Source organism: Ceratotherium simum, chromosome 13 (genome assembly GCF_057802395.1).
Source record: "Ceratotherium simum simum isolate JZ-2026a chromosome 13, ASM5780239v1, whole genome shotgun sequence".
NCBI classification, from domain to species: Eukaryota; Metazoa; Chordata; class Mammalia; order Perissodactyla; family Rhinocerotidae; genus Ceratotherium; species Ceratotherium simum.
Genome location: NC_141912.1, coordinates 36,470,558 through 36,494,840, shown reverse-complemented (window position 1 = coordinate 36,494,840; position 24,283 = coordinate 36,470,558). Strand labels below are relative to the sequence as shown.

General features: G+C 40.4%; 1 protein-coding gene across 7 annotated transcripts in view; it reads right to left on the bottom strand.

Moving 5' to 3' along the window:
- ANKS1A (ankyrin repeat and sterile alpha motif domain containing 1A) overlaps positions 1–24,283 on the bottom strand; it is a 181,857-nt gene that overhangs the window by 103,028 nt on the left and 54,546 nt on the right. For 5 of the 7 annotated variants that reach the window (XM_014782793.2, XM_087438482.1, XM_087438480.1 and 2 more), the window contains exons 2-4: positions 5,630–5,710; positions 3,690–3,846; positions 1,711–1,773 (exon numbers count right to left, since the gene is read on the bottom strand). In XM_014782793.2, coding sequence (XP_014638279.1) covers positions 1,711–1,773; positions 3,690–3,846; positions 5,630–5,710 — 301 coding nt within the window. The remainder of the gene's footprint in view (positions 1–1,710; positions 1,774–3,689; positions 3,847–5,629; positions 5,711–24,283) is intronic. The other 2 variants (XM_014782797.2, XM_004424238.3) reach the window with 1 other exon arrangement.

Genomic DNA, 24,283 nt, shown 5'->3' with positions numbered 1-24,283 from the left:
CATTAAGCTTCACCCACCAGGAACAAAGAAAAAATCCCAAAATGCTGTTTCAGAAATACCACATCATATATACCTTTTAAAATTAGGATCTCAAATATTACTAGTTACCAGATATTTTTAATTTATGTACATTATCTTATTTAAATTTCAAAGCAAACCAGTAAGGTAAATGGTATACCCCATTTTACAGAGGAGGAAACTGAGGCTCAGAGAAATTAAGTAACTTGTTCAAGTCAACAAAACAAGTAAGTGGCAGCACAGAATTCAAACTCAGGTCTGACTTGAAAGACTGTGACCTGTGACAGTCGTCCAGTTTACCATACTACCTCCAGAAAAAAGAAGAAAACTAAGAGTATCTTCCTATATTTAAGATTAGAAAACAGAATTGAAAGAGCAGGCCAAAATAAAAGTTAATGTGTTCCACTACCTCCAGATCAAACTGCTTCTCTGCTATTAAGGTCCAACAGCTGAAGAAAATCTACCATAGAGCCTGGCTAGGTCCAGCCCATAGGGAGCATCATTTGCTAAATCAGTATTTCTCAAAGAAAACATGAACTATCTGCCTTGCACTTGGAAAAATGCAGAAGTACCTTATGTTTCCCTTCCCTGAGGCAGCTGTATTCAGAGCAAGTCAAAGGTAGCTAATGTGAACAATGGAGTGACTCAACCAAACACCAGATTGTTGCCAAAAAGCAAACCTCATTGGAATGAAACTCAGATCGAAACCAGCAGGTGAGAGCACTAAGGAAAGAGGCTAACACCATCACCCAACCCACAAACTCGGCCTCCTGGTGTGGTGAAGGCCCACGGCAGCGAGGCCAGCAGGGCTGGGCCATTCATCACCAGGCTCTCAGACCATTACTCGCCCTAGCCTCACAGGGAGGGAGACTCAAGGCAAGTGCCCTGCTTGGCCCTGCAACTTCATTTCCTATTTCATAGCCCTTCCAAAGGCCAAGAGTGACCAAGCAGAGAGAGAAGCTAATGGCTGAGGAGAAGGGACTGAGGCTTTAAAGCTCCGCAGAAATGCATAAACTCAAGGAAAAGAGAGGGGAACCATAAGCAACAGCTTTTTTTTTTTTTTTTAATAATTTTTATTTATTTATTTTTCCCCAAAGCCCCAGTAGACAGCTGTATGTCATAGTTGCACATCCTTCTAGTTTAAGCAACAGCTTTTAGGAGTAAAATGGAGTCACTCATGCTCCCTCCCCTACAACTCCACCACAAGTTATTGAAAATCAGATTCCACTTCAAAAGAAATATAGAAATCAGACTAAAAAAATTTTTTTAATCCAAGAAGTACAATTTAATCATTTTCCTATGCTTATTAAAAAGTAAGCTAATTTATTTGACATCTTTCAATTGCATTTTTATTTTTTGAATTTAAATGATTTTAGAAATCACAACAGTAAATTATACATATACTATTGTCCCTTCTACTTCCCCCTTTCGGCCACTTCTCAGCTTTTCAGATATTCCAGGAAAAGCACCCAACCTTTCTAGAATTAGTAGGGGTTTTAAAAACAAAACCAAAACCCACTGAAGCTGCATGTTCCCATTCACATACAAGCCAAAAGCAGATGGGCTGAAGCGGACAACAGTCAGGGTGACGAGGAGGAGCCTGAGTGGACAAGAGTGGAAGCCAGAGAGGACCGAAGAGAAAGTACAGCTTGGAGAAATGATGCAGAGAAATCCTGGCAGCAAAGTACACACCTTGGCATTGATATAAGGGTCAAAAGGGCCGTACTTTTTGAGTTCTTTGATCTCAAGAGCATTCTATAAAAAGGAGAGGAAAAGAAAACGTGATGATAAAATGGATGAAATTTATCAAAGTAAGCACAGCCCAGAGGGGGCCAACACTAGAACAACTCAGTCTGCCCTCAGCGTGCCTCCAAAGGAAGTTAATGGGGAAGAAAACCTCCAGGGCACAGCACTTATCACCCACTCTTATCCAAGCAGCCAACTGGAACCATATTAATGGTTTTGAAATAAATCAGTGCAGTACTTGTAACTACTGCCTAGATCCATTAGGTTCTTCAAGCTACTGCAGACGTCTTGCCCAGCCCCTGCCCCACCCACCTGCCTGCCAGATACTCAAAGCACTGGGCTGGTGTCCCACCTATCAGTGATACTCCAGGCAGGAGGCGGCTGTGAGCAGGACAAGCTAGCACACTCAAGTGGCTCAAAAATCCAAGCAGCTGTGTTCCAAGGCAAAAGTGAGCACAGACAGGATGAGAAATGGTAGCTGAAAATTTCTTAAATGAGAAGGACTTTAATGGGTGACTAGTTTTTTCAACATTGAGGAATATTAGTTAAAAGCAAACTTTCTTATAAATTTCCTCCAGATAACAGAAATTACAATCACTTTAGCCAGGAGGAGTAAAACGGCATTTAGATTCTAAAGAGGCAATTCTAAAGAGACAATTTTCATTCCTAATGTTATAAAACAAACATCCTCATTGATGATTTTAAATGTCTGTTGCTCACCTACCCAGAAAATATAGCCCAAAAGGGGAAGGGGAAGCTGATTAACAGCCATACACACACAATCTCCAAATTGAGAGATTTGGGAGCACTGCTTTATTTTTCTTATACCTTAGAGTGAAGCTGCTTTCTCTGAATCAAAGTCATGCTCTTAATAGCTCACTGAGAATGTGCACGGTCTTGTTGACAGATGGACTTGCAAGAATGATCTCCTATTTTTTGAGGAATAAACCCTGATCTAATCCTACAGGTAATTTAACAATCTCCTCTTAGCAAAGTCATTAGGAAAATAGTCCTAAACTTATTGAGAAAGAGCAGCATCTCTCTCATTCAAGCAACTAAGAAAAGTATCTGCTTCCGTTCAGAGCAGAGAGGAAAAGAGGAGAATGGCTTGTCATTTAGGGAAAGCCCATCCCCTCTCAAATGGACACAATCTCAGATCCAAATTACAGGGAGTTGTATTTTATGAGAGGCTTGTCTAGGACTTGTATAACTCAAGTATAACTTTTCCAAAGGAATAAATGTAAAGAAGAGGAGGTACAGTCTCAGAGTACTTGAACTCATAGCCATTGTACGGTATTTTTGCTGGAATGCTGACTTTTTTATTTTCTAAGAATTATCTCTGCTTTGTCAAAGCATGGTCACTCGTCAGTTAACATTACAAGACACCATGGAAATGATCTTCATTTTGTTGAATCACCTTGGACCTCCACTCACATGTTTTTGTGAGTTCATTTTTCAGCACTAGCATGAATACTTCCACTTCTGCAAGTTCTGACGTATGTAAAACAACGGCATCGTTCACAGAGTACTGACATGCACTGCGAGTATTTCTGTTTACCAGCTAAAGTTGCATTGCCTTGTCAATGGCATAAGCACAATTTACAATTAATGAAGCCCGCCAGTTTGAAATGGACTCTAAGCAATTTTGCAGGATTTGCATCATTTCAAATTTTGCACGAGGTGAGCTTTTACATCTTTATTACAGTACTATTCCAAACCTGCATGATTCAAATGCATATAAAATGCATTGTCACAGGATAAAATTTCCCTGATGCACTAAGAGGAGTAATGCTGGGAAGAGGAGAGTCACTCTTAAGGCATGGAAGAGCTGGCTCCCTGAGATTTGAGCTATGCGGCTGAGACAGTGATGGGGCTGCCGAGGTCTGGCTGTGGGTGAAGGGAAGAAAGCTTCCCTTCCTTCCCACCTGTTCATTGACTCTGGTGTGTGAGGGACCTTGATGGATGAGCAACCGCACTATCTGGGCATCTCCTTTCCAGGCTGCCAAGTGCAGAGGGTAACAGCCTTTAGAATCAGCCACGTTGGTCAGTGCATCGTTCCTCAGAAGAACCTCGACCACATCCCTAGAAGGCAAAAATCAACCATGAGTTTGCAGGACTCACAAATCTTTCCTACTAAATAGCTCTTTACATTTGTATCGCACAGAGCCCTTTCACAGATGTTGTCTCATTTGGCTCCCCTACCTCTACCTGAGCTCATTGCCCAGTCTCTTCCTTTTATCCTATGAGCTACTTGTAGAGCTGTTGACACTCAGCTGAACCATCCTGAGCCATGCTACACTGACTCATCACCTCCCCATTTATCTAGGCTTCTAATCTATCTCTTTTCCATTATTTTGAAAACATCTGGTCCTCTTGTCTAAACCTTGCAATGTTTCCTTGTTTATGATGTTTAAACAGCATTCAGAGATAGAATTTACATAAAAGTAGCCATGCAAGACAAATATCATTATTCACCACATTATTCAGAGCATTTATCGATGTGGGAGCTGAAAGCGGACAGGCAGAGCAGAATTAAAGTCGTTGCAAACATAAGCCAGACACATATGGTATCATTTGATACATCCAGAAAGAAGGACTTGGCTTTCTTCTTGGTGACACCACTAATTAAGCAGATACAAGTGTATAATTATCCCCCTGCACATGAGGTCAAAGAAAATCCTCACTGTAAATAAAAACAGCACCTGGAGATAAACTTGGCTAATAAGCTATAGTCATTTAAGTCCAAGATTCGCTTTAATTCAGGTCACCCCACAATTTAAGGGGGGGAGGGATCTCTACAGATTTCTTGTTAGCTTTGTCTATGTCTAAGACGGCTATAGAAAAGACGTAATGACCACATTCAACACGTTTTAGAAAAGCTTAATGTAGAAGGAAACAACCAGGGCCTCTTTTTGGCACATCAGAGTCAACCAGGCTGGGCCAAATATTGCACAAGTGATACAGCATACCATAAGGTGGTGAAGGCCCTGCTGCTCCTTGCTCAGAAAAATCTCCAACTGTTCCAGTAATCCCTCCTCATAAAAACTAAACTTCTGTTTACCTCCTATAGTATGATGCCTCAAACTCTCTTTAACATCCTCTATTCTGTTACACGCTGGTTTCCATTCTTCCACATCCTGGCAAATCTACTCACTGTCCTCCTCAACTGTGCCTGCCCCTTCTCTGAGCCATCACCTTCTCCCTCACCTGAAGGGCAGCATGCTCTTTGGGCTGCCAAGTCATTTAAATCTATATCTTCTTCTCTCAAATTCCCCTCAAAGCACATCTTCTCCAGAAAACTTTCCACACAAATCCCACCCAATTCCTAATAATCTCTCTATAGTTAAGAGAATTAAAAAGGCCATATTATTTATGTATTTTTTTCCCTTAAAAATGGTTCTTACTGTCTGCAAGGCTCATTTTATGAGGAAAGAATGGCAAGCAAAAAGACAGAGTAAATAAATACCCACTTTAACAGAAGGAAAGTTTCTCATGACCACTCAGTTTATAAAGGGGCTGGTCACCTAATAGATTATCCAGCCCCTTTACGATCTGGCTGCCCCAGATTTGATCTTCATACTCAGATCATTGTATGGCACTGCACCATTTCAGAGGGGAAAAGGACAAGCAGAGGAAAAGGTAAAACTTAACCTTTGGTTAAAGGTTTCTTGGAGGGTGGGGTAGGGAAGGATGTTTAAATTATATACTGAAGAGAGACTCAAGAATTCTGGATAGACTAAATTTAGTTTGTTTTTCTCTTTTCCTCAGCACCACTGCTTAGTACACCTTTACAGAAAGCAAAAAAGACAATATGAAGGCCTGGGTTCTGAGGGGTGGGGCAGGAATGTAGCACATTAATACTTACTTATGGCCATTCAAAGCAGCATGGTGCAGAGGTGTATACCCAGTGCTGTCAACACAGTTCACATTTGGCCCTCTCCAGATGCTATAGGGAACAAAAAAAAGACTGAAGTCACAAACCAAATTTAGAGATAGCTAGCTGCTTGGAAAAGAATTCTGTGTAGTGTTTAACCAAACTGGTTACTTCCACATGACAACTGATAAAGCACAGCAGCTATTTACTGCAGAAATGCATAGCACTTAGGGTACAGAATGGTTTGCTGAACACAGAGTCAAGTAACAAGACAACAGTGTCATCACTCAAGAGCCTGTTCTTCTGCAGTCTTCTCCTCATCTGTAACTTCATTATTCACTCAGTCTGGGACTTGTGCCTCTCATTACTCCCAGGATTGTAAGAACAGCTCACTGAAAGGTCATCAAAAATATCACTGAACCAAACCACTCAGCCAGTCACACGTATTGAGCACCCACCTCTATGCTAGTGACTGAAGGCTTGAGACCTCAACATGGACCAGATAGGTAATCAGGACGATTCAACCACAAGGACCAAGATCAAAGAACCCACATTCATAAAAGCACCAGGATCCCCATGTTAAGATGCAAGAGACATGCCATTTGCGATAACATGGATAGACCTTGAGGGTATTATGCCAAGTGAAATAAGTCAGAGGGAGAAAGCCAAATACCAAATGATTTCACTCAGGTATAGAAGATAAAACAACAACAACAACAAACAAACACATAGATACAGAGAATACATTGGTGGTTACCAGAGTGGAAGGAGAGTGGGGGGAGGGCAAAGAGGGTAAAGGGACACATTTGTATGGTGACAGATGGCAACTAGACTTTGGGTGGTGAACACGATGTAGTCTACACAGAAGTCAAAATACAATGATGTACACCTGAAATTTATATAATATTATAAACCAGTGTTACTGCAATACAAATAAATAAATAAGCAAGCAAGCAGGAGCCACTGCTCCCCCAAAAAAGATGCAAGAGACAATTTTGTCTTTCCTTTGTGAATATGTATTATTGGTAATAAAAAGAATAACAACAAAATCTACAATTTGGGTGCCTTATTTGAATTAGAAATACCATACTAGGAAGGTTGAAATGTCATTTTATTTAATCCTCAAAGCCTTAATTCTGATTTCTGTTTCACACCTTACTGCACTGGCCAGAGCTTCTAAAATACTATGAAGAAGTAGAAGGCAGCCTTGTTTTGTCTTCGCTTTTAATGAGAATGTCTCTAATGTTGTTGGCAGTTGGTTTGAGGTAGACACTCTGTAATATGTAAAGAAGTATCTTATTTTTTTCCTTTTTAAAAAGTGTTATTAGAAATAGTTGTTTAATTTAAATGCATTTTCTGCATCTATGGAAATAATCATAGTTTTTCACATTTAACCAACCAGTATATTGTTACCAAAAGGTTTCTTAATATTGAGCCATTCTTTCATTCCTGGAATAAACTTTATTTGGCCATTATCCATAATGGCCATGTCAGTGAATTCTACTTGTGAGTATTTTACTTAGGATTTTCACATCTGAATTCATAAGCGAGGCAGGTCTAAAGTTTTTCCTTTTGTGCTACCGTTATCATTTGGTATCAGTGCTGGGTTTGGGTCACAGATCAGCTGGGCAGCTATCTACCCATTTCTGTATTCAGGAATCACTGACATAAACCACTAAAATTATAAAGAATCACCAGGAAAACCATCTGGGCCCAGAGCCTTTATGCTCAGATGTTGGAAGCAGCATTTTTTATAACAATAAAATTTTGGAAATAGCCCAAAAGTCCATCAATAGAGAAATGATTATGATAACTAAGGTATAGACACATAGCAATATAAATGGTATATGATATTCTACTATGTAATAAGACAGAATAGAGATTACTATATAGTGTTAAGGAGAAAAAAGAAACAAAGTTGTAAATATTTTAGAGAAAGAATATATGAGGGAAATTTATCAGGATAGTGGATTGAGTGACAAGTTTACTTCATCTCCTGTCTAAAGTTCTATGAAGTGACAGAAACGATTCCCACCCTACACCATAGACAGATGATAGACAGATAGACAGACAGGTAGATTCAGCCCAAGAAATTAAGAAAAGCTGTCCTCAAGTAACTGGCAATCTTGAGTAATTCCTAAAAGGCAGAAATCAGACAAGGTCAGATCTACAGAGACACGACTTAGAAAAATGCAAATTAAAATAATCACATACTGCTTTTCATCTTTCAGACTGACAAAAAATGAAAATAATGACATTATAAAGTGTTTGTAAAGATCAGGGAAATAAGCACTCTTAAATACCACTGGTATGAGTTTAAATTGGTGAATTCCTTTGGGAAGACAATTTGGCAGCATCCACCCAAACCAAAAATAGGCATTCACTTTGAGCCAGCATTTCCACTTCCAGACAACTATCCAACAGAAATACTTGTACATGTGCACAAAGACACACACTTGTACAGGACTGCTTCACTGTAAGAGCAAAAACTAAAAACTGAATGTCCATCAATAGGTGAGCAGTTAAATATCAGGTATACCCATAAAATGAATTATTACACAACAATTAAAAACAATAGTAACAACAAAGGAAAGAAAATGAGTTGGACCTGTATGTCTTGACATGGAAAGAGAGATTTCCCAAGAGATACTGTGTTATGGTAAGTAGGAAAAAAAGTCATTGTATAATACACAAAATATGAGCCCCTGTTTTATAAGTACACACACACACAAACGCACGCACACCTGTGGATGGCAATGGGAAGAACGCTCACTAAGTGTTGACAGTGGTTAACTCTGTGGAAGGAAATGTGTGTTGGGGGCACTGCAGACTGCTGAAGAGGGACTTCCATGTTCTGCTCTGTATGCTACCACGCTGCTTAACACACTTACAATGAGAATGCATGTAGTATTTTTACACAAATAATTTTTAAAAAGAAAGAGAGGAAAGAACATATGCATGGGGAAAAGAAGACAAAAAAATTGAAATGTTAATAATAAATGGTTATATGTGTGTGACATAGGCCACTTTAATGAACATGCAGGTATTAGGCTTAAAATCTTAACATAAATTTTAGTGAAAAGAGAGGATATGTGTGTTTTGATATCTAGGTTATTGTTCATTGTCAATCAAGGATGCTGGTGAAAAGGTCAGGAGCCTGAGGCACATCCTGGTATCCTCATCCTCCATTAAGCTTGGATTCCTATAGCACCTTCCCAACCAAGAGCTAAAAGCAATTACATCTCTTTGTCACACTTGTATGATGACCTCATTTTCTAAACCAAAAATTACACACTTCTGCCTGACAATGGATTAAAATGGATGTGGAAAATCTAGGAGGTACAGTTTTTATACTTATTTTCAAATTGTCCCACAAAAGATTATCATTCTATTTTAAAATAGGTGACACTAAAATCCAAAAACAAATTATTTGCCCCAAATCACAGGCAAATCAGTGGCAGATCCAAAACTCCCATTTATGGAGCTCTTGGCATTTGGCCAAACAAGGACTTTATGATCTAACCAGGATGATAAGATGAAGTGAAGGTGCAGTAATACAAGGCTGAACATAATTCAATAGCAAGATGACTGGAATAAACCAACAGGAGTTGGGAAAGAGGAAACATGAGTTAAAGCAGTTGGGAGCATAGGCCTGTCAGCTCCTAGCACTCCATTAGGAATCTGCTATCTCTTCAGCCATCTCAGTCCAGGTCCAAAGTAACCTTAACACTAAGATTTAAACTACCCTTGCTTTTAAAAAAAAGGCAGATATGAGCAAGCCCTCTGTCATTTTCTAACTTTTACCTCCATATCTCTGGCTTAGAGGCGATTAAGTTTGGTTATCCTATACCAGCACTAAAACTACCTCAAAACAATTAGAAAAGACAAGGAAGAAAGATAAGGACTTTCCTGCATAAAGCTGCAATATTTCCAACTAGCACTTCCTCTAAATGCCCATCTAGAAATTTTAGGGAATGGGGAATATATTAAATAAAATCTAAATGAAAATGGAGAACTGTAACCTCTACTTGGAATTTTAGCTTCAGACAGGATGGTAGTAACATCCCCCTCCACCCAAGTTTCTTCCTTTTTGGCAGCCCAAGAAAAGAGCTATTTACAAATCTAGGTCTTCCTCCCTATCACAGCTGTCCTATTACGTTTTTCTAAAACATAAGTACCAAAGGGCTGCTCACCAGCAAACAAAAGCAGAACACAATGCACCAAGAGAACCCAGGAAAAAAACCCAAAAAATGGTCCAGAAGACTCCTAAACAAAGTCTAATCTATATAGATTGTGCAGAAACACAATAGCTGCCCTTGACTTGCAGAGCAAACCCTCAGACTAATCTCGATGGGTCCTAGAGCAGTGACGGCAACCCTGCAGGAAGAAACTAGAGAACCCAGGTTAAGAGCTTAGGCTCTGCAGTTAGCTGACCTAACTTCAAAACTTGCCTCTGCCACTTGTCAGTTGTGTGACCTTGGACAAGTCACTTAATCCTTCAATCCACCATCTCTGCATCTGTAAATTCTACTGTGATAGGCTCTCTAGGACTTAAACGGCTCACAGAAACTAGAACTAAACTGGCTTGAGCCAGTTTAACAGCATTAGAGTTGAGATCTAAAATGTATCATAGCAACCCAACTGCATAGACATGATGTTGAAGCACAACAAACCTAGCCTTTTGTGACTCAGAAGCACCAATGCTTTGAGATAGCATCTCAAGACACTGGAGAAAGCAAGGAAGAATATGATTGACAAGAACCTGTGGCTTTTGAATCCCACCTCAAAGGCCTCTCTCCATTCATTTAAAAACTGACTACATATTTATACATGGCAGGCAGCATGTTGGATCTAGAGCTACTGATGAATAATAATAAGCCACATAGACACAGACCACTCTATACTATGAGGCAGATGCTGAAAGAGGTCCTACGCATGGAGCTACTTGTGCGTGTCTTCAAGAGATATGTGCAGTGCGTCCTCTATGTGCCAGGCGCTGTATTAAGGGCTGGAGATGCAGATGGGAAAAGATATGGGAAAAGATAAAGTCCCTGCCCTCATGGAGCTTGAATTCTAGGGGAGGGAGAGTGAGTGAATAAACAAATACATAGACAGTATGATGCCAGGTAGCGATAAGTGCCATAAAGGAACAAAGGAAGCAGATAACACAAAGGGGATAAAATATAACAGGGGCGACACTTTAAATAAGGTACTCAGGAAAAACCTCTCAAAGGTGACCTTTGAGAAGAGATCCAAATAAAGTGAAGGAATGAGTGGTGTGGGTGTCTGAGGGAGACAGGCAGAGAGAGAACCAAATGCAAAAGCCCTGTGAAGGAGCATGCCTGACATGTGGCTGGAGAGCAAGGAGGAGCGGGGAGCTCTGCTGCAGGGATCAGGCTTACAAAGGATACCAAGGTGAGTTCCGTTCAACAGCGTCCACAGGGCATCTACTATGTGCCAGTCTCTGGGATAAATGCCAGAGATAGAAAACGGAGGAAGATACAAAGTCCACACTGGAGGAAAGGGAGAGCACTTTCAAAACAAGGGTAAGAGGCACAGACTCAAGTCCAAACCATGAAAAGGGAACCAGGGTTCCTCCTACCTGATTTAAAAGTTCTATCAATACCCATATTGATAAATTTACTTATCACTCTTGAGACCTAGCAAAAATTAGGCAAAAAGAATTGCTTCAAGTCAAATAAGAACAGCAGAAAATACAGTGAGACACTTATTCTGTCCAGCACAGAAAGTGGCCCAGCTCAAATGTCCTCTGATCCACAACACCTTTCCTCATTGCACTGGCTGATATGAATCTCATCCTCCTCAGATTTTCTAGATCACCTACCACATCTTCACCACGGCATTTATCACATTTGACCTTGAACCACAGTGAATTCTTTATGTGGCTCATCTGTACTATATGTTTTAAGCCCTTTAGGGGAATCCCTTATGTTTCCAAGAGCATAGCACCATGCAAGGAATTGGCCCAGGGCCACCAGTCTGTAACTTCTAACATTCGGTTTTAACCAACCTGCTACCCCAGTATAACATGGTTTCTAGATAGCATCCATTAAAGATGGCAACAATCTCTTGATGGAACATACAAGAATACTGCATTTCAGATGTCTGCACATAAAACACAAAGACAGAAAAACTATAAGTTGGAACCAAAGTGCCCAGCTGACTTTCACCTGTGACTATTCTGCGAGATTAGATTTCGGGACCAAATGATATCCTAAGGTGGCTCTTAGCTGGCAGTAAGCTAGCTTTCTGTGGTTGTCCAGCTACTTAACTGCTTACTTTACTCAGACAAGTAATGGCATCTCAATGGACCGGCAGAGTGTCCAATCCAGTTCAATTCAATAAATGTTTATGCACTACCTTCCATATGCCAGGGTGCTACATAGTCTCCACCCTTGAGTAGAGTGGGGAAGTCAGACAAATAAACAAATGACGATATTGGACAGCGTGTGACATTCTGGAAAGGAAGTATGCAAAAGGTAGCTCGTGGGGAAATGGGAACAATGGAGGCTTTGCAGAAGAGGAGATACTTGAGCTGAGCCTTAAAGCTTAGAAGGAATCAGCCAGGCAAAAGCAACAAAGAGGAAACACCCAAATTCAGGGTTCTCTCAGTAGTCCCAGCAAACTGAGGCAAATGCAAGTGATTGTGAGCGGCTGGAACATGCAAGTGAAAGAATGGTAAATGCAAGGATGGAGAGGGAAGCAGAGCCAGATCATGAAGGGTCTTGTACGGTACTGAAAAGCTCTGAGCAGGGTACGATCAAATGTACATTTCAGAAAAAATCCTTCTGTCAAAAGCTGAGAGGTGGGAACCTAGATGGTCTATTTGTTATTCACCATACTGTTGTGATGGTCTGACATATTTCAGAATTTGAAAAAAAAATCATTATGCTAAGCATTTGTGTAGATGGTGGACTAAAAGAAGTGTGTGACTAGATCCAGGGGGCCTAGCTGGAAGTTAGCAATTCAGGCATGAAGTGAGGACCTGAATGAAGGCCGTGGTAAGGACGGAGAAGAAAGGATAGATTCAACAGAAAAGACAGAATATGGTGACTGAATGAGGGTGGGGGGCATAGGGGTAGGTGTGAACTGAATAATTCAGTGGATAATGAGAGAGTAAATTCAGGATGAAAACCAGGGTTGGTTTGTTTCGTAACTGTGGTAGTATGAGTTGGGGGAGGAGGGGAGGGGAGGCAGAGGGAGTTTTGTTTTGGATTAGTTGAGGCTGCAATGAATTTGGACTCCCACATGTAGATGTCCAGTCAGTAGGTGGATATGAGGGTCTGGAACACCATGGTTCCATGGTTAGTTTAAAATGACAATGTTCAAATATTTACATGCATGTATGTTACCCTTATTTGACCCTTACAACCATATTATGGAGTAGGAAAGTACATACTGTTATTTCCATCTTACAGGTAAGAAAACTGAAGTTCAAATGACTTGCTGATCATCACAAAGCTAATTAACGTGGAACTGAAACAAACATCCCATGTCTGCCTTCTAGTGCCTGTTCCTTCCAGTTTCTCCAGGCTCTTGACCTTGACTGTTGAGAGAAAACAACTTGGAGCTCTGTGGGTCTCCTCCTGCATTAGTTCTCAGGAGGTCAAAGACTCTCAGAGCACCAAGAAAGGGCCTTCTCCGTCACTGACTCTGTGAAGAGGGAGCAATGGCCATGAACTTGAGGCGGAAGCAAGGTTCTGGGCAGCTCTCTATCAATTCTTCATTAAATCATTAAGGTCTAAACAGGAGTTTGCCTCATCAGCCTTTTCCTCTTTTGGTTATCCTTGCAAAGGCAGATTTATCTCTGAACCTCAGGAAGGGCTGGCAGTTTTCCAACACAATGAAACATTGTCCTAAGTCTGTCTAATTTTAAAAAGACTTCATCTTACTCAAATGAATTTGACACATTCTTACTAAAATGCTTTCTACATACTTAACTGTTGAGAGTAAAAGGAGAAATAACAAGGAGCCTATGAAACCATCCCCATTGTCAAAGAAGCTTGTGATCTTTGGAGAAAGACAAACCTTACAGACATGAAACAATAAGACACAAAACCCCCCAAACAGTGCCACAGGAATTCTAGGTAAATGAGAAAAATTTAACACATATTTTTATTTCCGCCCACTCCTGAACCCCACTCATATGAGAGTAAAAAACAAAAAAGGAACAGAAAGATAACAGTGAACATAAAATGTTAACATTTTTTTGGAAGATGAACAATAAGATGAGTTAGCAGAGCTGAGAAAGTGAATCCTTGCAGCCAGAGAAGGGGATGCCAATTCACATATGCACCCTGGGAAGGCTCAGGGCTGAGAGGTTACCAGGCAGCACAGGAGGCCAGGGATGAGGAAGGGCTGAAAAGAAGAACTTCGTACAAGTTCTATATAAGGAGGCGTTAGACCACCAGGTCTCCAGTCACATCCAGGGCAGCCAGTAGACTATTACTCCTGTACCCAGGCTGGAGAAGGTGGATTTATTCTATGAAGACTATGACCAGATGGGCTCTAGACTCGGGACATTAGGAACAGCAGAAGGCGGGGAGAGGCACTGTACTGAAAACAGAGGCTCTAAAAGGAAGTCTACATCCTGAAGGATGAGATCCCAGCCCTGTTCACCCACTTGGCTTCCAGAATGCTGGCAGCCCCACCCCGACCCCCAAACAGAAGGTTGGAAGATTCTTTCCTGCAGAAACCAAATGACTCCACAGAAAAGTTCAACAGATGTTGACTTCTGGGAATTTCCCAATAAAGCAGGTGGGTTCCTGCCTAATCACCCTATATTATATAAAACCCATCCTTGACAAGCTCCTCTCACCTCTATACATATCACCCAAAAGGCTTTTTAGTGTCTCACTCTTAAATAAAAATGACAACCAAGGATCACCACACATTTGAGGAAAGTGATCAACATGAAAAGACAGCACAAGACAAACAGAATAAAGGGACTCAAAGGAACAGAAAAAAGGAACCAAATAAAACCTCAGCAAAAAAACATTATCAACACAAGAATAGGATTAGAAAAAACCAGAACAACAAGTGCCAAGTTTTTGGAAATTAAAAAATGATAGTAGAAATAAAAATATAAATAAAGAGCTAGAAGATAAACTTGAGTAAAGCTCTCAGAAAGCAGAACCAAAGAAAGAGATTGGAAATACGAGAGAAAAGATAAGAAAATTAGAGGACCAACAGTTCCAGAGAAAAGAGAGGAGAAAATTATCAAAAAATAACAAGAAATTTTCCTAGAACTGAAGGGTATAAACTTCCAGTTGAAAGAGTCCATCCTATGCTCAGTACAATGAGTAAGTTTTTAAAAGACCCACTCCTGAGGCACACTGTGAAATTTCAGAATACATTTCAGAATACACAGGATAAAGAGAACAGTTTCCAGAGACAAAAAAAATGTCCACATACAAAGGACTGAGTGGCATCAGAATTTTCAGTAGCATCTCTGGAAGCCATAAGACAAAGGAGCAATGCTTTCAAAATTCGGAGGTGAAACGATTTCCAACCTAGAATTCTATAGCAGACAAATTATCAGTCGAGTATGAAAAGAGAATAAAGATATTTTTAGACATGCAGGGTCTCAAATTTTACCTCCCACACACCCTTTTATCAGGAAGCAACTGGAGGATATGCTCTACCAAATAAATGAGCAAACCAAGAAAGAGGAAGACAGGCATCCAGGAAATGAGGCAAAACAAAAAGGCAAAAAGAATCAACTGTGCAGCAAGCCTCACGAACAGGCAGACCCAACCATCGCGTGAGGATGCGGGGCTCCAGCAGGGAGTCTGCAGGAGAAAATGAAGCTGACAAGATCAACTGAAGTGTCTGCCTGGGACATGGAAAATGATATTTAGGGATTTAAAAATTATGGCTGTAGTTTGGGAATTAAGAGTGAGCTGGACATAGGAAATTCAGAAAACCAACAAGAGGAGTGGTTAATGGACTGTACAAGGAAAAAAGGTAGGATTGTAGTATACTAACTGGTTCAGCAGGTGACTAATACTAACAGCCATAATAATATAAACATAAACATTAGATACTGATGTAACTAAAAATTGTGATATATCTGAAGGATGAAGGAGGAGGCAGTGGACGGAGAGAGTGCAAGAAAGCTAAACCCTCCTCTTCCATAACAAAGACTGACAGAGGAAACTTAAAACTTAAAATTTAGAAATCAAGAAATAGCAGCATAATCATCAGAAATATGGAGGAAACATCTGAAGAAAGCTAAGAGCTGGAAATGGTTGCTTTCCCAGAAAGGAGCTCAGGTGTGTATAAATGGCCTCCTGGTAAAAATGGTGCAGAAATGATTCTGACACTATGTGACAGGCTGGACAAGCCCCTGTCAACTATGAAGTGTATAATTCTGGTAACCTTGGCCTTTTGTGGCCATGTGTTTTTGTGTTTCAAGCATGTGATGAAAGGCAGTGACTTTGAAAGGTTTATTCCCTCATGAGAGAAAAACACAAGTGGAAAGGCAATGCTGCATTTTAACTTCGCAAGTGACACAACTCACATGAACTTGGAAGGATAGCCTCCTTGTTCTACAGAGCCAGCAAGGAGTTCCCTCCTCTCTCCTGCCAAGGACAATAGTCTTCAGAATAGACATATTGGTTAGAGCCAAGGTTGCTCTCTAAAGCATTCTATTCCGGGCCCTTCTGTTTTAGTCAGTAATTTACATCGACACACATACACATAAATCGGCAAGTTCCTTGAGAACAGAGACTGTTTGAAACCTTGTACACTCGCTCTAAGAACTGCTATTTTCAGTCACTGCTATCTTAGACAAACCCAGCACTGCCTCCCTATCACTGCCTATAACAGGAAAGGGGGATCTGAACAGCGGTAAGACGGAGTGCAGAAGGAAACTGTCCTTTCAATACGGACACAACAACCTGAGAAGTACACCACCAAGAAGTGAATACCACTACAGGAGTTCTCTGCTGTTACTACGATGTATTCATGAGGATTAACATATAAATCAAATTTTTACAAGCCGTATTTCCCTCATGGTTTACACTGTTACTTTGGGGGTCTTTATCTTTGATTTAATTCAGTTTACCTTAGCCTGGTTTCTTAAGACTTAAGCCTTCACTGTTTCTGTTCCACAACTGCAAAAAAGGCACAGAACTACTGAACTGCATGAAAATGGTCTCCAGAGTTCAAAATTCTGATTCTAAGTGGTGAATCAGCCCATGTATTCACCCACTGAGAAAACAGTTGTCACACTGCATACTCCACAAGAGCAGGGACCGTGCCTGTCTTGTGCCACTTTCCCAAGCAGCAAGCACAGAGTACTGGGCACGCAGTAAATACTCAAATATTTGTGGGGAGAGGCAAGAAGGAGAAAAGCCACTGCACTACTCTACCTTAAATAACACCAAGTCCCTGCCCTAAAGAACCTCAGAGACACAGAAACAAAAAATTACAATGCAATGTGATACATGCTGTAAAAGAACCGTGCAAATGCTAAGGGAACACAGAGGAAGGCTTGGATGAACGGCACTGCATTAGCAAAAGGGATCAAAGGGCTTTGCAAACAGGGGGAAAATGTGTGATCGCACTGCAACCAAGGTGATCTTTTGAAAACAGACACTTTCCAGCTTTCTGCATTCTTCATACAGGGTCTTCTTTCCTAGAAGACCATGCTCCCTCCTGCCTCTTCCCCAACCCCCATTCCATCTTGCCTTGTCAACTCCTATTCAGTGTTGAGCAAAACCCTCCTCCTCAGGGAACTCTTCCCTTTCTTTCCCAGGCCAGACAGGGCTCTTCATGAGCTCCTTGTACTTTGCTTTCATTACAACGATCTCAGTTTAGAGCTCTATATTTGTCATTATTTGACTGTCTTTCTCACTAGACCACAAGCAACTTAGGGGCAGATCCAGATGTTATGTTTACTACTGTACCCTTTCTGCCAAGAAAGCACTGCACCTGGCACATGCTGAGAGCTTAACAGGTAAGAGAAATCTACACCCACAGGCTTGAGGGGCCTAGATATTTAAAGAAAGGTATGATAAATTATTTTTTTAGATTATAGAAACTATTTATAAGAACTCATCCTCTGTCAAGTTATTTCTTGGGTAAAAAATACTGCACAAATTTTACTAAATATATGTGCAGACTCATACTACTCTAACAGAACATGTTACCTAGAAAGAAAAAGCAGTGTTTCTTCTATTGTTTAGTGAGTGAGTGAGTATTTGAGTGTGTGTATGTATGTCTGAAGAAGAGCTTTTAAGGATGATTTGCTCCCTGGCTTGCCAAAGTCCAGAGGCTTAACTGGACTGAGATAGGAAGACAGGATGCCTTAATTAATCACATTTGGGAGCAAAAACGCCTCCACCTTAGGAAAGCCATAAATCCTGGCTTATATCTGTTGTAATAACAACTAGCATAGTTATTAACAGCATCCTGGCCTGGACGATAAATTATATGGTCACTTTACTCCATCCAGACTTTGAGACACCTTTCTTGGAATTTTGAGTCTAAAAGGCCTGGAAATAACAGCTAACATTAAATGTTTACTATGAGCCAAGCATACTTTAAGTGGATTAAATAACTCACTATCTACTTCTCACCAGAATCCTATAAGGGAACCCTAGAAATTGACAAGTATGGAGGCGAATAACATACCCAGAGTCACAGAGCTGGAATGGGTGACACTGGGTTTAACTCCAAAATCTTAACCATTGTGCTATACACAACCTCTTGAAAACTGCTCTCTCCTCCCTGTTTTTCTCATTCCTGAATAAGGAATTCCCCATAGCTCATATTCTTTCATTTCCGCCCTGTTTCACATTCCCCACTCCTCATTCGTTCTGTCTTGTTCTTTTTCTTTCTCTCCAGGGTCAGAGGAAACCAATAAAGAGCACTGAGAGAGGCCCTATGTTCTAGGTAGGAAACAGGTCCCAGAGGGAAAAGAATAGAGGTAGTTAACTGAAAGACTCCCATTAACATTTCCAGAAATCCAATTAGCTGACAGACTTTGTTACTTAAGGTAACTATTGAAAGCATCAACATTACAATGAAAGATAGAACTGACTGACTTCATTTAATCTTAAGTATTTAAAATGATTATTTTGTTGTCTTGAGGAAATTTGAATGACAAAAAATTTCAACATAGAAATTAATACTACCTGCAAAAGGAATGAACTCCTCAAATGAAATTTATTATCAGATTTTAGGTCTTACATACACCACATATATTTCCTAAATGTCCCAAGCACCACAGACAAAAACAGTATTCTGAATGTGGTTAATACGTAAGCTGAACGTCAAAGATCTAAACTTTTTTTCACACATGCAACTGACCCATATGAGTGAAGTCTGGACCTGAGACATACTGGCTGCAAAATCTCTAGTAAATCACCTAACCTCTATGTAAAATGGAGAATGTCACTTGCCCTATCCCTCCCTTGAGAGAGCTGTTTTATGGAATAAATGGGATAACATTTGTGAAAAAAATTGTAAACTGGAATCTAAAATATAATGGCTTGGCATCAACATCTAAAGGGAGGCAAGGCATTCTAAAGAATGACACAAGTGTATACGTGCTGACATGAAAAACATGTAAGATATATGAAGTGGAAAATGCACCTGCATAACAGTAGAGTATGATCTCATTTCTGAAAGAACCGTGTATTTTTCTAAGCCTATACTAACATATGGAAGGCTACATACCAAACTGTTAAAACTGATTAGTTCTGGGGGTGAGGCATATACTACTTGCGTGACAAAACATACACACACACAAACTGACAAGAGACTCTCCTTGACCAAATTTTAGTCAGGCTTCTCAGAGCACTCTTTTCAGCTAGGCCTTGACTTTGGTCCCCATCCTGTCTTTGGCCTGTTCAGCCCAGTTTTAGCAAGAATCCCATTAAGTAAGTTTATCAAGAGTCACCCCACCCTTGATATCTGATCAAGTTCCTCATCCCCCACCTGAGATGTCTAAGTCCTTGGCCTGCCTTTAGCAAGAATCTCCCTTCCCTTGACATCTCCTCTTATAATTTTCCATCCACTGACCCCCTCACCCTGCTCCTTGGCTATAAATCCCCACTTGTCCTTGTTGTATTTGGAGTTGAGCCTGATCTCTCTATGGCAGTAGTCTTTAAATAAAGTCTTCCTTACTTTTTTAACAAGTGTCAGAACAATTTTTTCTTTAACAACACACACACACCCACTTTCTTTTTTTTTTTTTTTTAAGTGAAGCCAGATCTATTCCAGAGAAATGGGCTTCTGGGTATGAGATTCCTAAGAGAGTTCTTTTAAGAAGAGGTTCTTGAGAAAATTTATTTCTGGGTTTGGCCTCCTTTTTAAAAAACCTATGGTCTTTGATTTTTCCAGCCTCTGGAGGATGAAAATCAATGATTCCCATTTGCTTCTGAATGGAGCTGTTCAATTACAGAGGCTAAGGACAAGCTGGCCTGAAAGACTGCAGTACTGTCCCCAAGGGAGGGGACCAAATGGGTCAGTGATTTCAAAGGCTAGTGTATTTTATTTATTTATTTATTTTTTCCCCCCAAAGCCCCAGTAGATAGTTGTATGTCGTAGCTGCACATCCTTCTAGTTGCTGTATGTGGGACACGGCCTCAGCATGGCTGGAGAAGCGGTGCGTCAGTGCGCGCCCGGGATCCGAACCCGGGCCGCCAGCAGCGGAGCGCACGCACTTAACCGCTAAGCCCTGGGGCCGGCCCTCAAAGGCTAGTGTATTTTAGAAGACGTTGTAGAAATTGTACATAATGGTTAAGTACTGCTACTTTAAGTGACAGTGAGGCTAGGGGAGGTGAATGAGTCAACTGGGGGTGACCAATCCCAGATAGTCTACATCCTAAAATAGTTTGTCTCTTCTCCATTTTCAAAGCCACTGCCTTACTCCTGAAATAACCTCAAAAATGATCTTGACTACCTTAAGTCTCTTCTTCCATAGACAAAAAACAAACAACACTCTACAATGTTGTCACTATCAACTTCCTAAAATGCATATCCAATCAAGTTTTTATCCTACAGAGCTTTTGATGGCTCTCTCTTACCTACAGGAAAAACTTCCTAGCCTGCCATGCTATCCTGTTACCTTTTTGGCTCCACCACCCTCACAGTCCAATACACACCCTGGGCACCAGGTATACACCAACTGTTTTCGTACTTGCTATTCTCTCTGCTTCACCCCATCTTAAGCTCTGTAAAATCTCTAACATCCTTCAAAACTCCATGAAATGTCACCCCACTTTCCAGGCTGCATTAACTTTATCCACAGCTCTTCTTGACAGACTTCTATTTAAAATATTTACAATACTATGTTCTCTTTATGTGTTTATAATAAACTTGTTTTCTTCATCAGACAATGAGCTCAAGTGCAGAGGCCTTGTTTTATTCATGTCTCAATCTCCAGTGCCTAAAACCATCTTGTCCAAAACTTTTACTTTATAGATGGGAAAAATGAGACACAGTGAGAAGAGACAGCTAGTAAATGCCTGAGCTGGACTGGAACCAAGGCCTCCTGTCTCCCAGTGAAATGTTCTTTTCACTACACCATACACTAGAATAAATCCTCTTTACTTCCTCATGTGACACTTGTCCTCAGCTCTCTCCTTTGATCCTCTTCCCTGCCCTTCTCCTCTTACTTCTCTTCATGAAGTGACCTACCAAGAGTCTTGAACATTCAGTCCAGCAGACAGATAAATACTCTAATTGTTGAGGCTCAGAGTCATTTTCCTAATGAGGAGGTCTAAATCTTGGTGTGAGGAACGGTCTGGTACTGTGAGGTCAGGTGAAGGGAAAGGGGGTGAGGTTAAGTCTATGAGGTTTGCAAAGGAAGCTAGAACTCTCTGCGGGGACTGGTGTGCAGCAAGTCATCCCTGCCCTGGGGCTAACCTCTGGCCTGCCTAGCATCCAGTCCATGGCAAAGACTTCTTATTCAAGTGCCATCATTACTCTGAACCAAGAGAGCCAGGATACAAGCAACCACCCCCTTCTCAGAATCATTTTACTAGTAACCTCCTCTCTGCTTTAGAGTATGCTCTATGCTCTGTGTAGCCAAGGTGACTTCCCCAAACAGATTATTTCCTTTCTAAAAATTACATTCTGTTCTTAAAGGAAATATGGCAATTATTTCTGAAAATATATACTTACAGGTGAGATAGATCAAATTTTGCTGCCTTACGCTTTTCTGTTTAATTTTTTAAAGTTATTTCTCCATAATTTAGTAAGCACTGTAGCCACTTGGTTACAACTTCCGTTAGTGAAAACAGCTGAACAAGACACATTACTTTGAAAGATTTTTTTTTTTTTTGTGAGGAAGATCAGCTCTGAGCTAACATCTATTGCCAATCCTGCTCCTTTTTTTTTTTACCCCCAAAGCCCCAGTAGATAGTTGTATGTCATAGTTGCACATCCCTCTAGTTGCTGTATGTGGGACGCGGCCTCAGCATGGCCGGAGAAGCGGTGCGTCGGTGCGCGCCTGGGATCCGAACCCGGGCCGCCAGTAGCGGAGTGTGTGCACTTAACCGCTAAGCCACCAGGCCGGCCCTGAAAGATTTTTTTTAAGTTGGTTTTAACTAAGTCCAGGTTTTCTCACTTTCTTTGTCTCCACTTGTAATATGTTTAAATTTAGCTTAATCCTAGAGCCTGTCTCAGGAACTCAACTGAGATCCGTATTTAATCAGCCTCCCAAATCTGCTCTATTTGCCAAATTCCTTTTCTAGCTTTCCCAAAAGACACCTAAGTACCCTGTCCTTGGAGTCTGTCCAAAAATAAGCACTCACTTTGAATGACTAAGAACCTTGGCAAACACCTGGCTAAAAAGCAAGGCCATGCTGTGTGTAGCATCTACCAACTGAGGAATAAGAGACTTAATCATGAAGGTTATAAAGGAAACAGTTTCCCAAACTGGAGGGCTTTCCCACAAACGGCTTTTTGTTTCTGAAATTTTAAATGTTCAAGTCAAGAGGTAGCCATTTACAACAACCAAAATTCTATATGGGAAGAAACATAACTTCATACATCAAAGAACAAAAGGAAAGCCCTGTCATCTGCTGATGGCCTAGAGAATGAAGAAATCCAGAAAGTCTTTAATGAGTCTAATAGATGCTGTCTTTTAGAAGTAAAATAGCTACAACAGAGTCTACTATGTACTAGATATCACACTAGACACCTAATATACATTAGCCCTATTTTTCATACTCAATAGTAAAATAAAAACTTGCATTTTATAAACTTCAACATACTTAGAGAGATGAGTAGAACATAGAACTAGAGAGAGGTGAAGCCACTTGCCCAAAGACACATAGCATGGGGAACCAGCATGCAAACCTGTTCTGCCTGACCCCTAAGTCTATATTACTCTATTTACCACCTACCTCAATTAATAGTCTGGTAGATGTAAGTACCTGTTGGTTCATATAACCATTCTGTTAATAATGAAAGCCTTAAAAAGTCTACGGACTCTAAAAAGTTCTAATAATATCTCTGTGTTAGCTCCTAACACTTATGCCTTTGTGCACACACCTTACCCATGGTTTTGTTTTCCATGGTTTCAGCTACCCATGGTCAACCATGGTCTGGAAACAGATGATCCTCCTTCTGATGTACTGTCCGAAGGTCAACAGTAGCCTAATGCCACGGCACAATGTCTACACCATTCACCTCACTTCATCTCGTCACGTAGGCATTTTATGATCTCACATCATCACAAGAAGAAGGGTGAATACAGTACAATAAGATATTTTGAGAGAGAGACCACATTCACATAACTTTTATTACAGTGTATTGTTATAATTGTTCTATTTTATTATTATTGTTGTTAATCTCTTACTATGCTTAATTTATAAATTACACTTTATCACAGCTATGTATAGGAAAAAACACAGTATATACAGGGTTCTGTACTATTTGCAGTTTCAGGCATCCACTGGGGGTCTTGAAACATATTCCCTGCAGATAGGGGGTGACTACCGTATAGCAACTACTGACAAAAATTCAGAGACTGACTCAAAGCCAAGACTTCTTATGGCTCTAAACTGTAATATGAACTAAATACCAAACTCCAAGCTGGTTCTTTGAAAAGATCAAAAAAAAAAGAGAGAAGACACAAATTACTACTAGCAAAAATGAAAGAGGGGCCATCACTACCAATCCCACGGACTTTAAAAGGATAATAAAAGAATATTATGAACAACTCTATGCCCACAAATTTAATAACTTACATGAAATGAACCAGTTCCTACCAAAATTCACACAAGAAATAGAGCATCTGAATGGGTCTGTATCTATTAAAGAAATTGAATGGACAATTAATAACCTTACAAAACACAACGCACCAGGCCCAAATGGTTTCACTGGTGAATTCTATTAAAGATTTAAAGAAGAAATTATACCAATTCTCTGCAATCACCTCCAGAAAATAGAAGCAGAGGGAACACTTCCTAACTCATCCTATGAGACCAGCACTACCCTCAAACCAAAACCAGACAAAGACATCACAAGAAAGGAAAATTATAGACCAGTATCTCTCATGACATAGACACAAAAATCTTCAACAAAAGACTAGCTAATCAAATACAATAATGTATAACAAGAATTATATACCATGACCAAGTAGTATTTATTCCAGGTATGCAA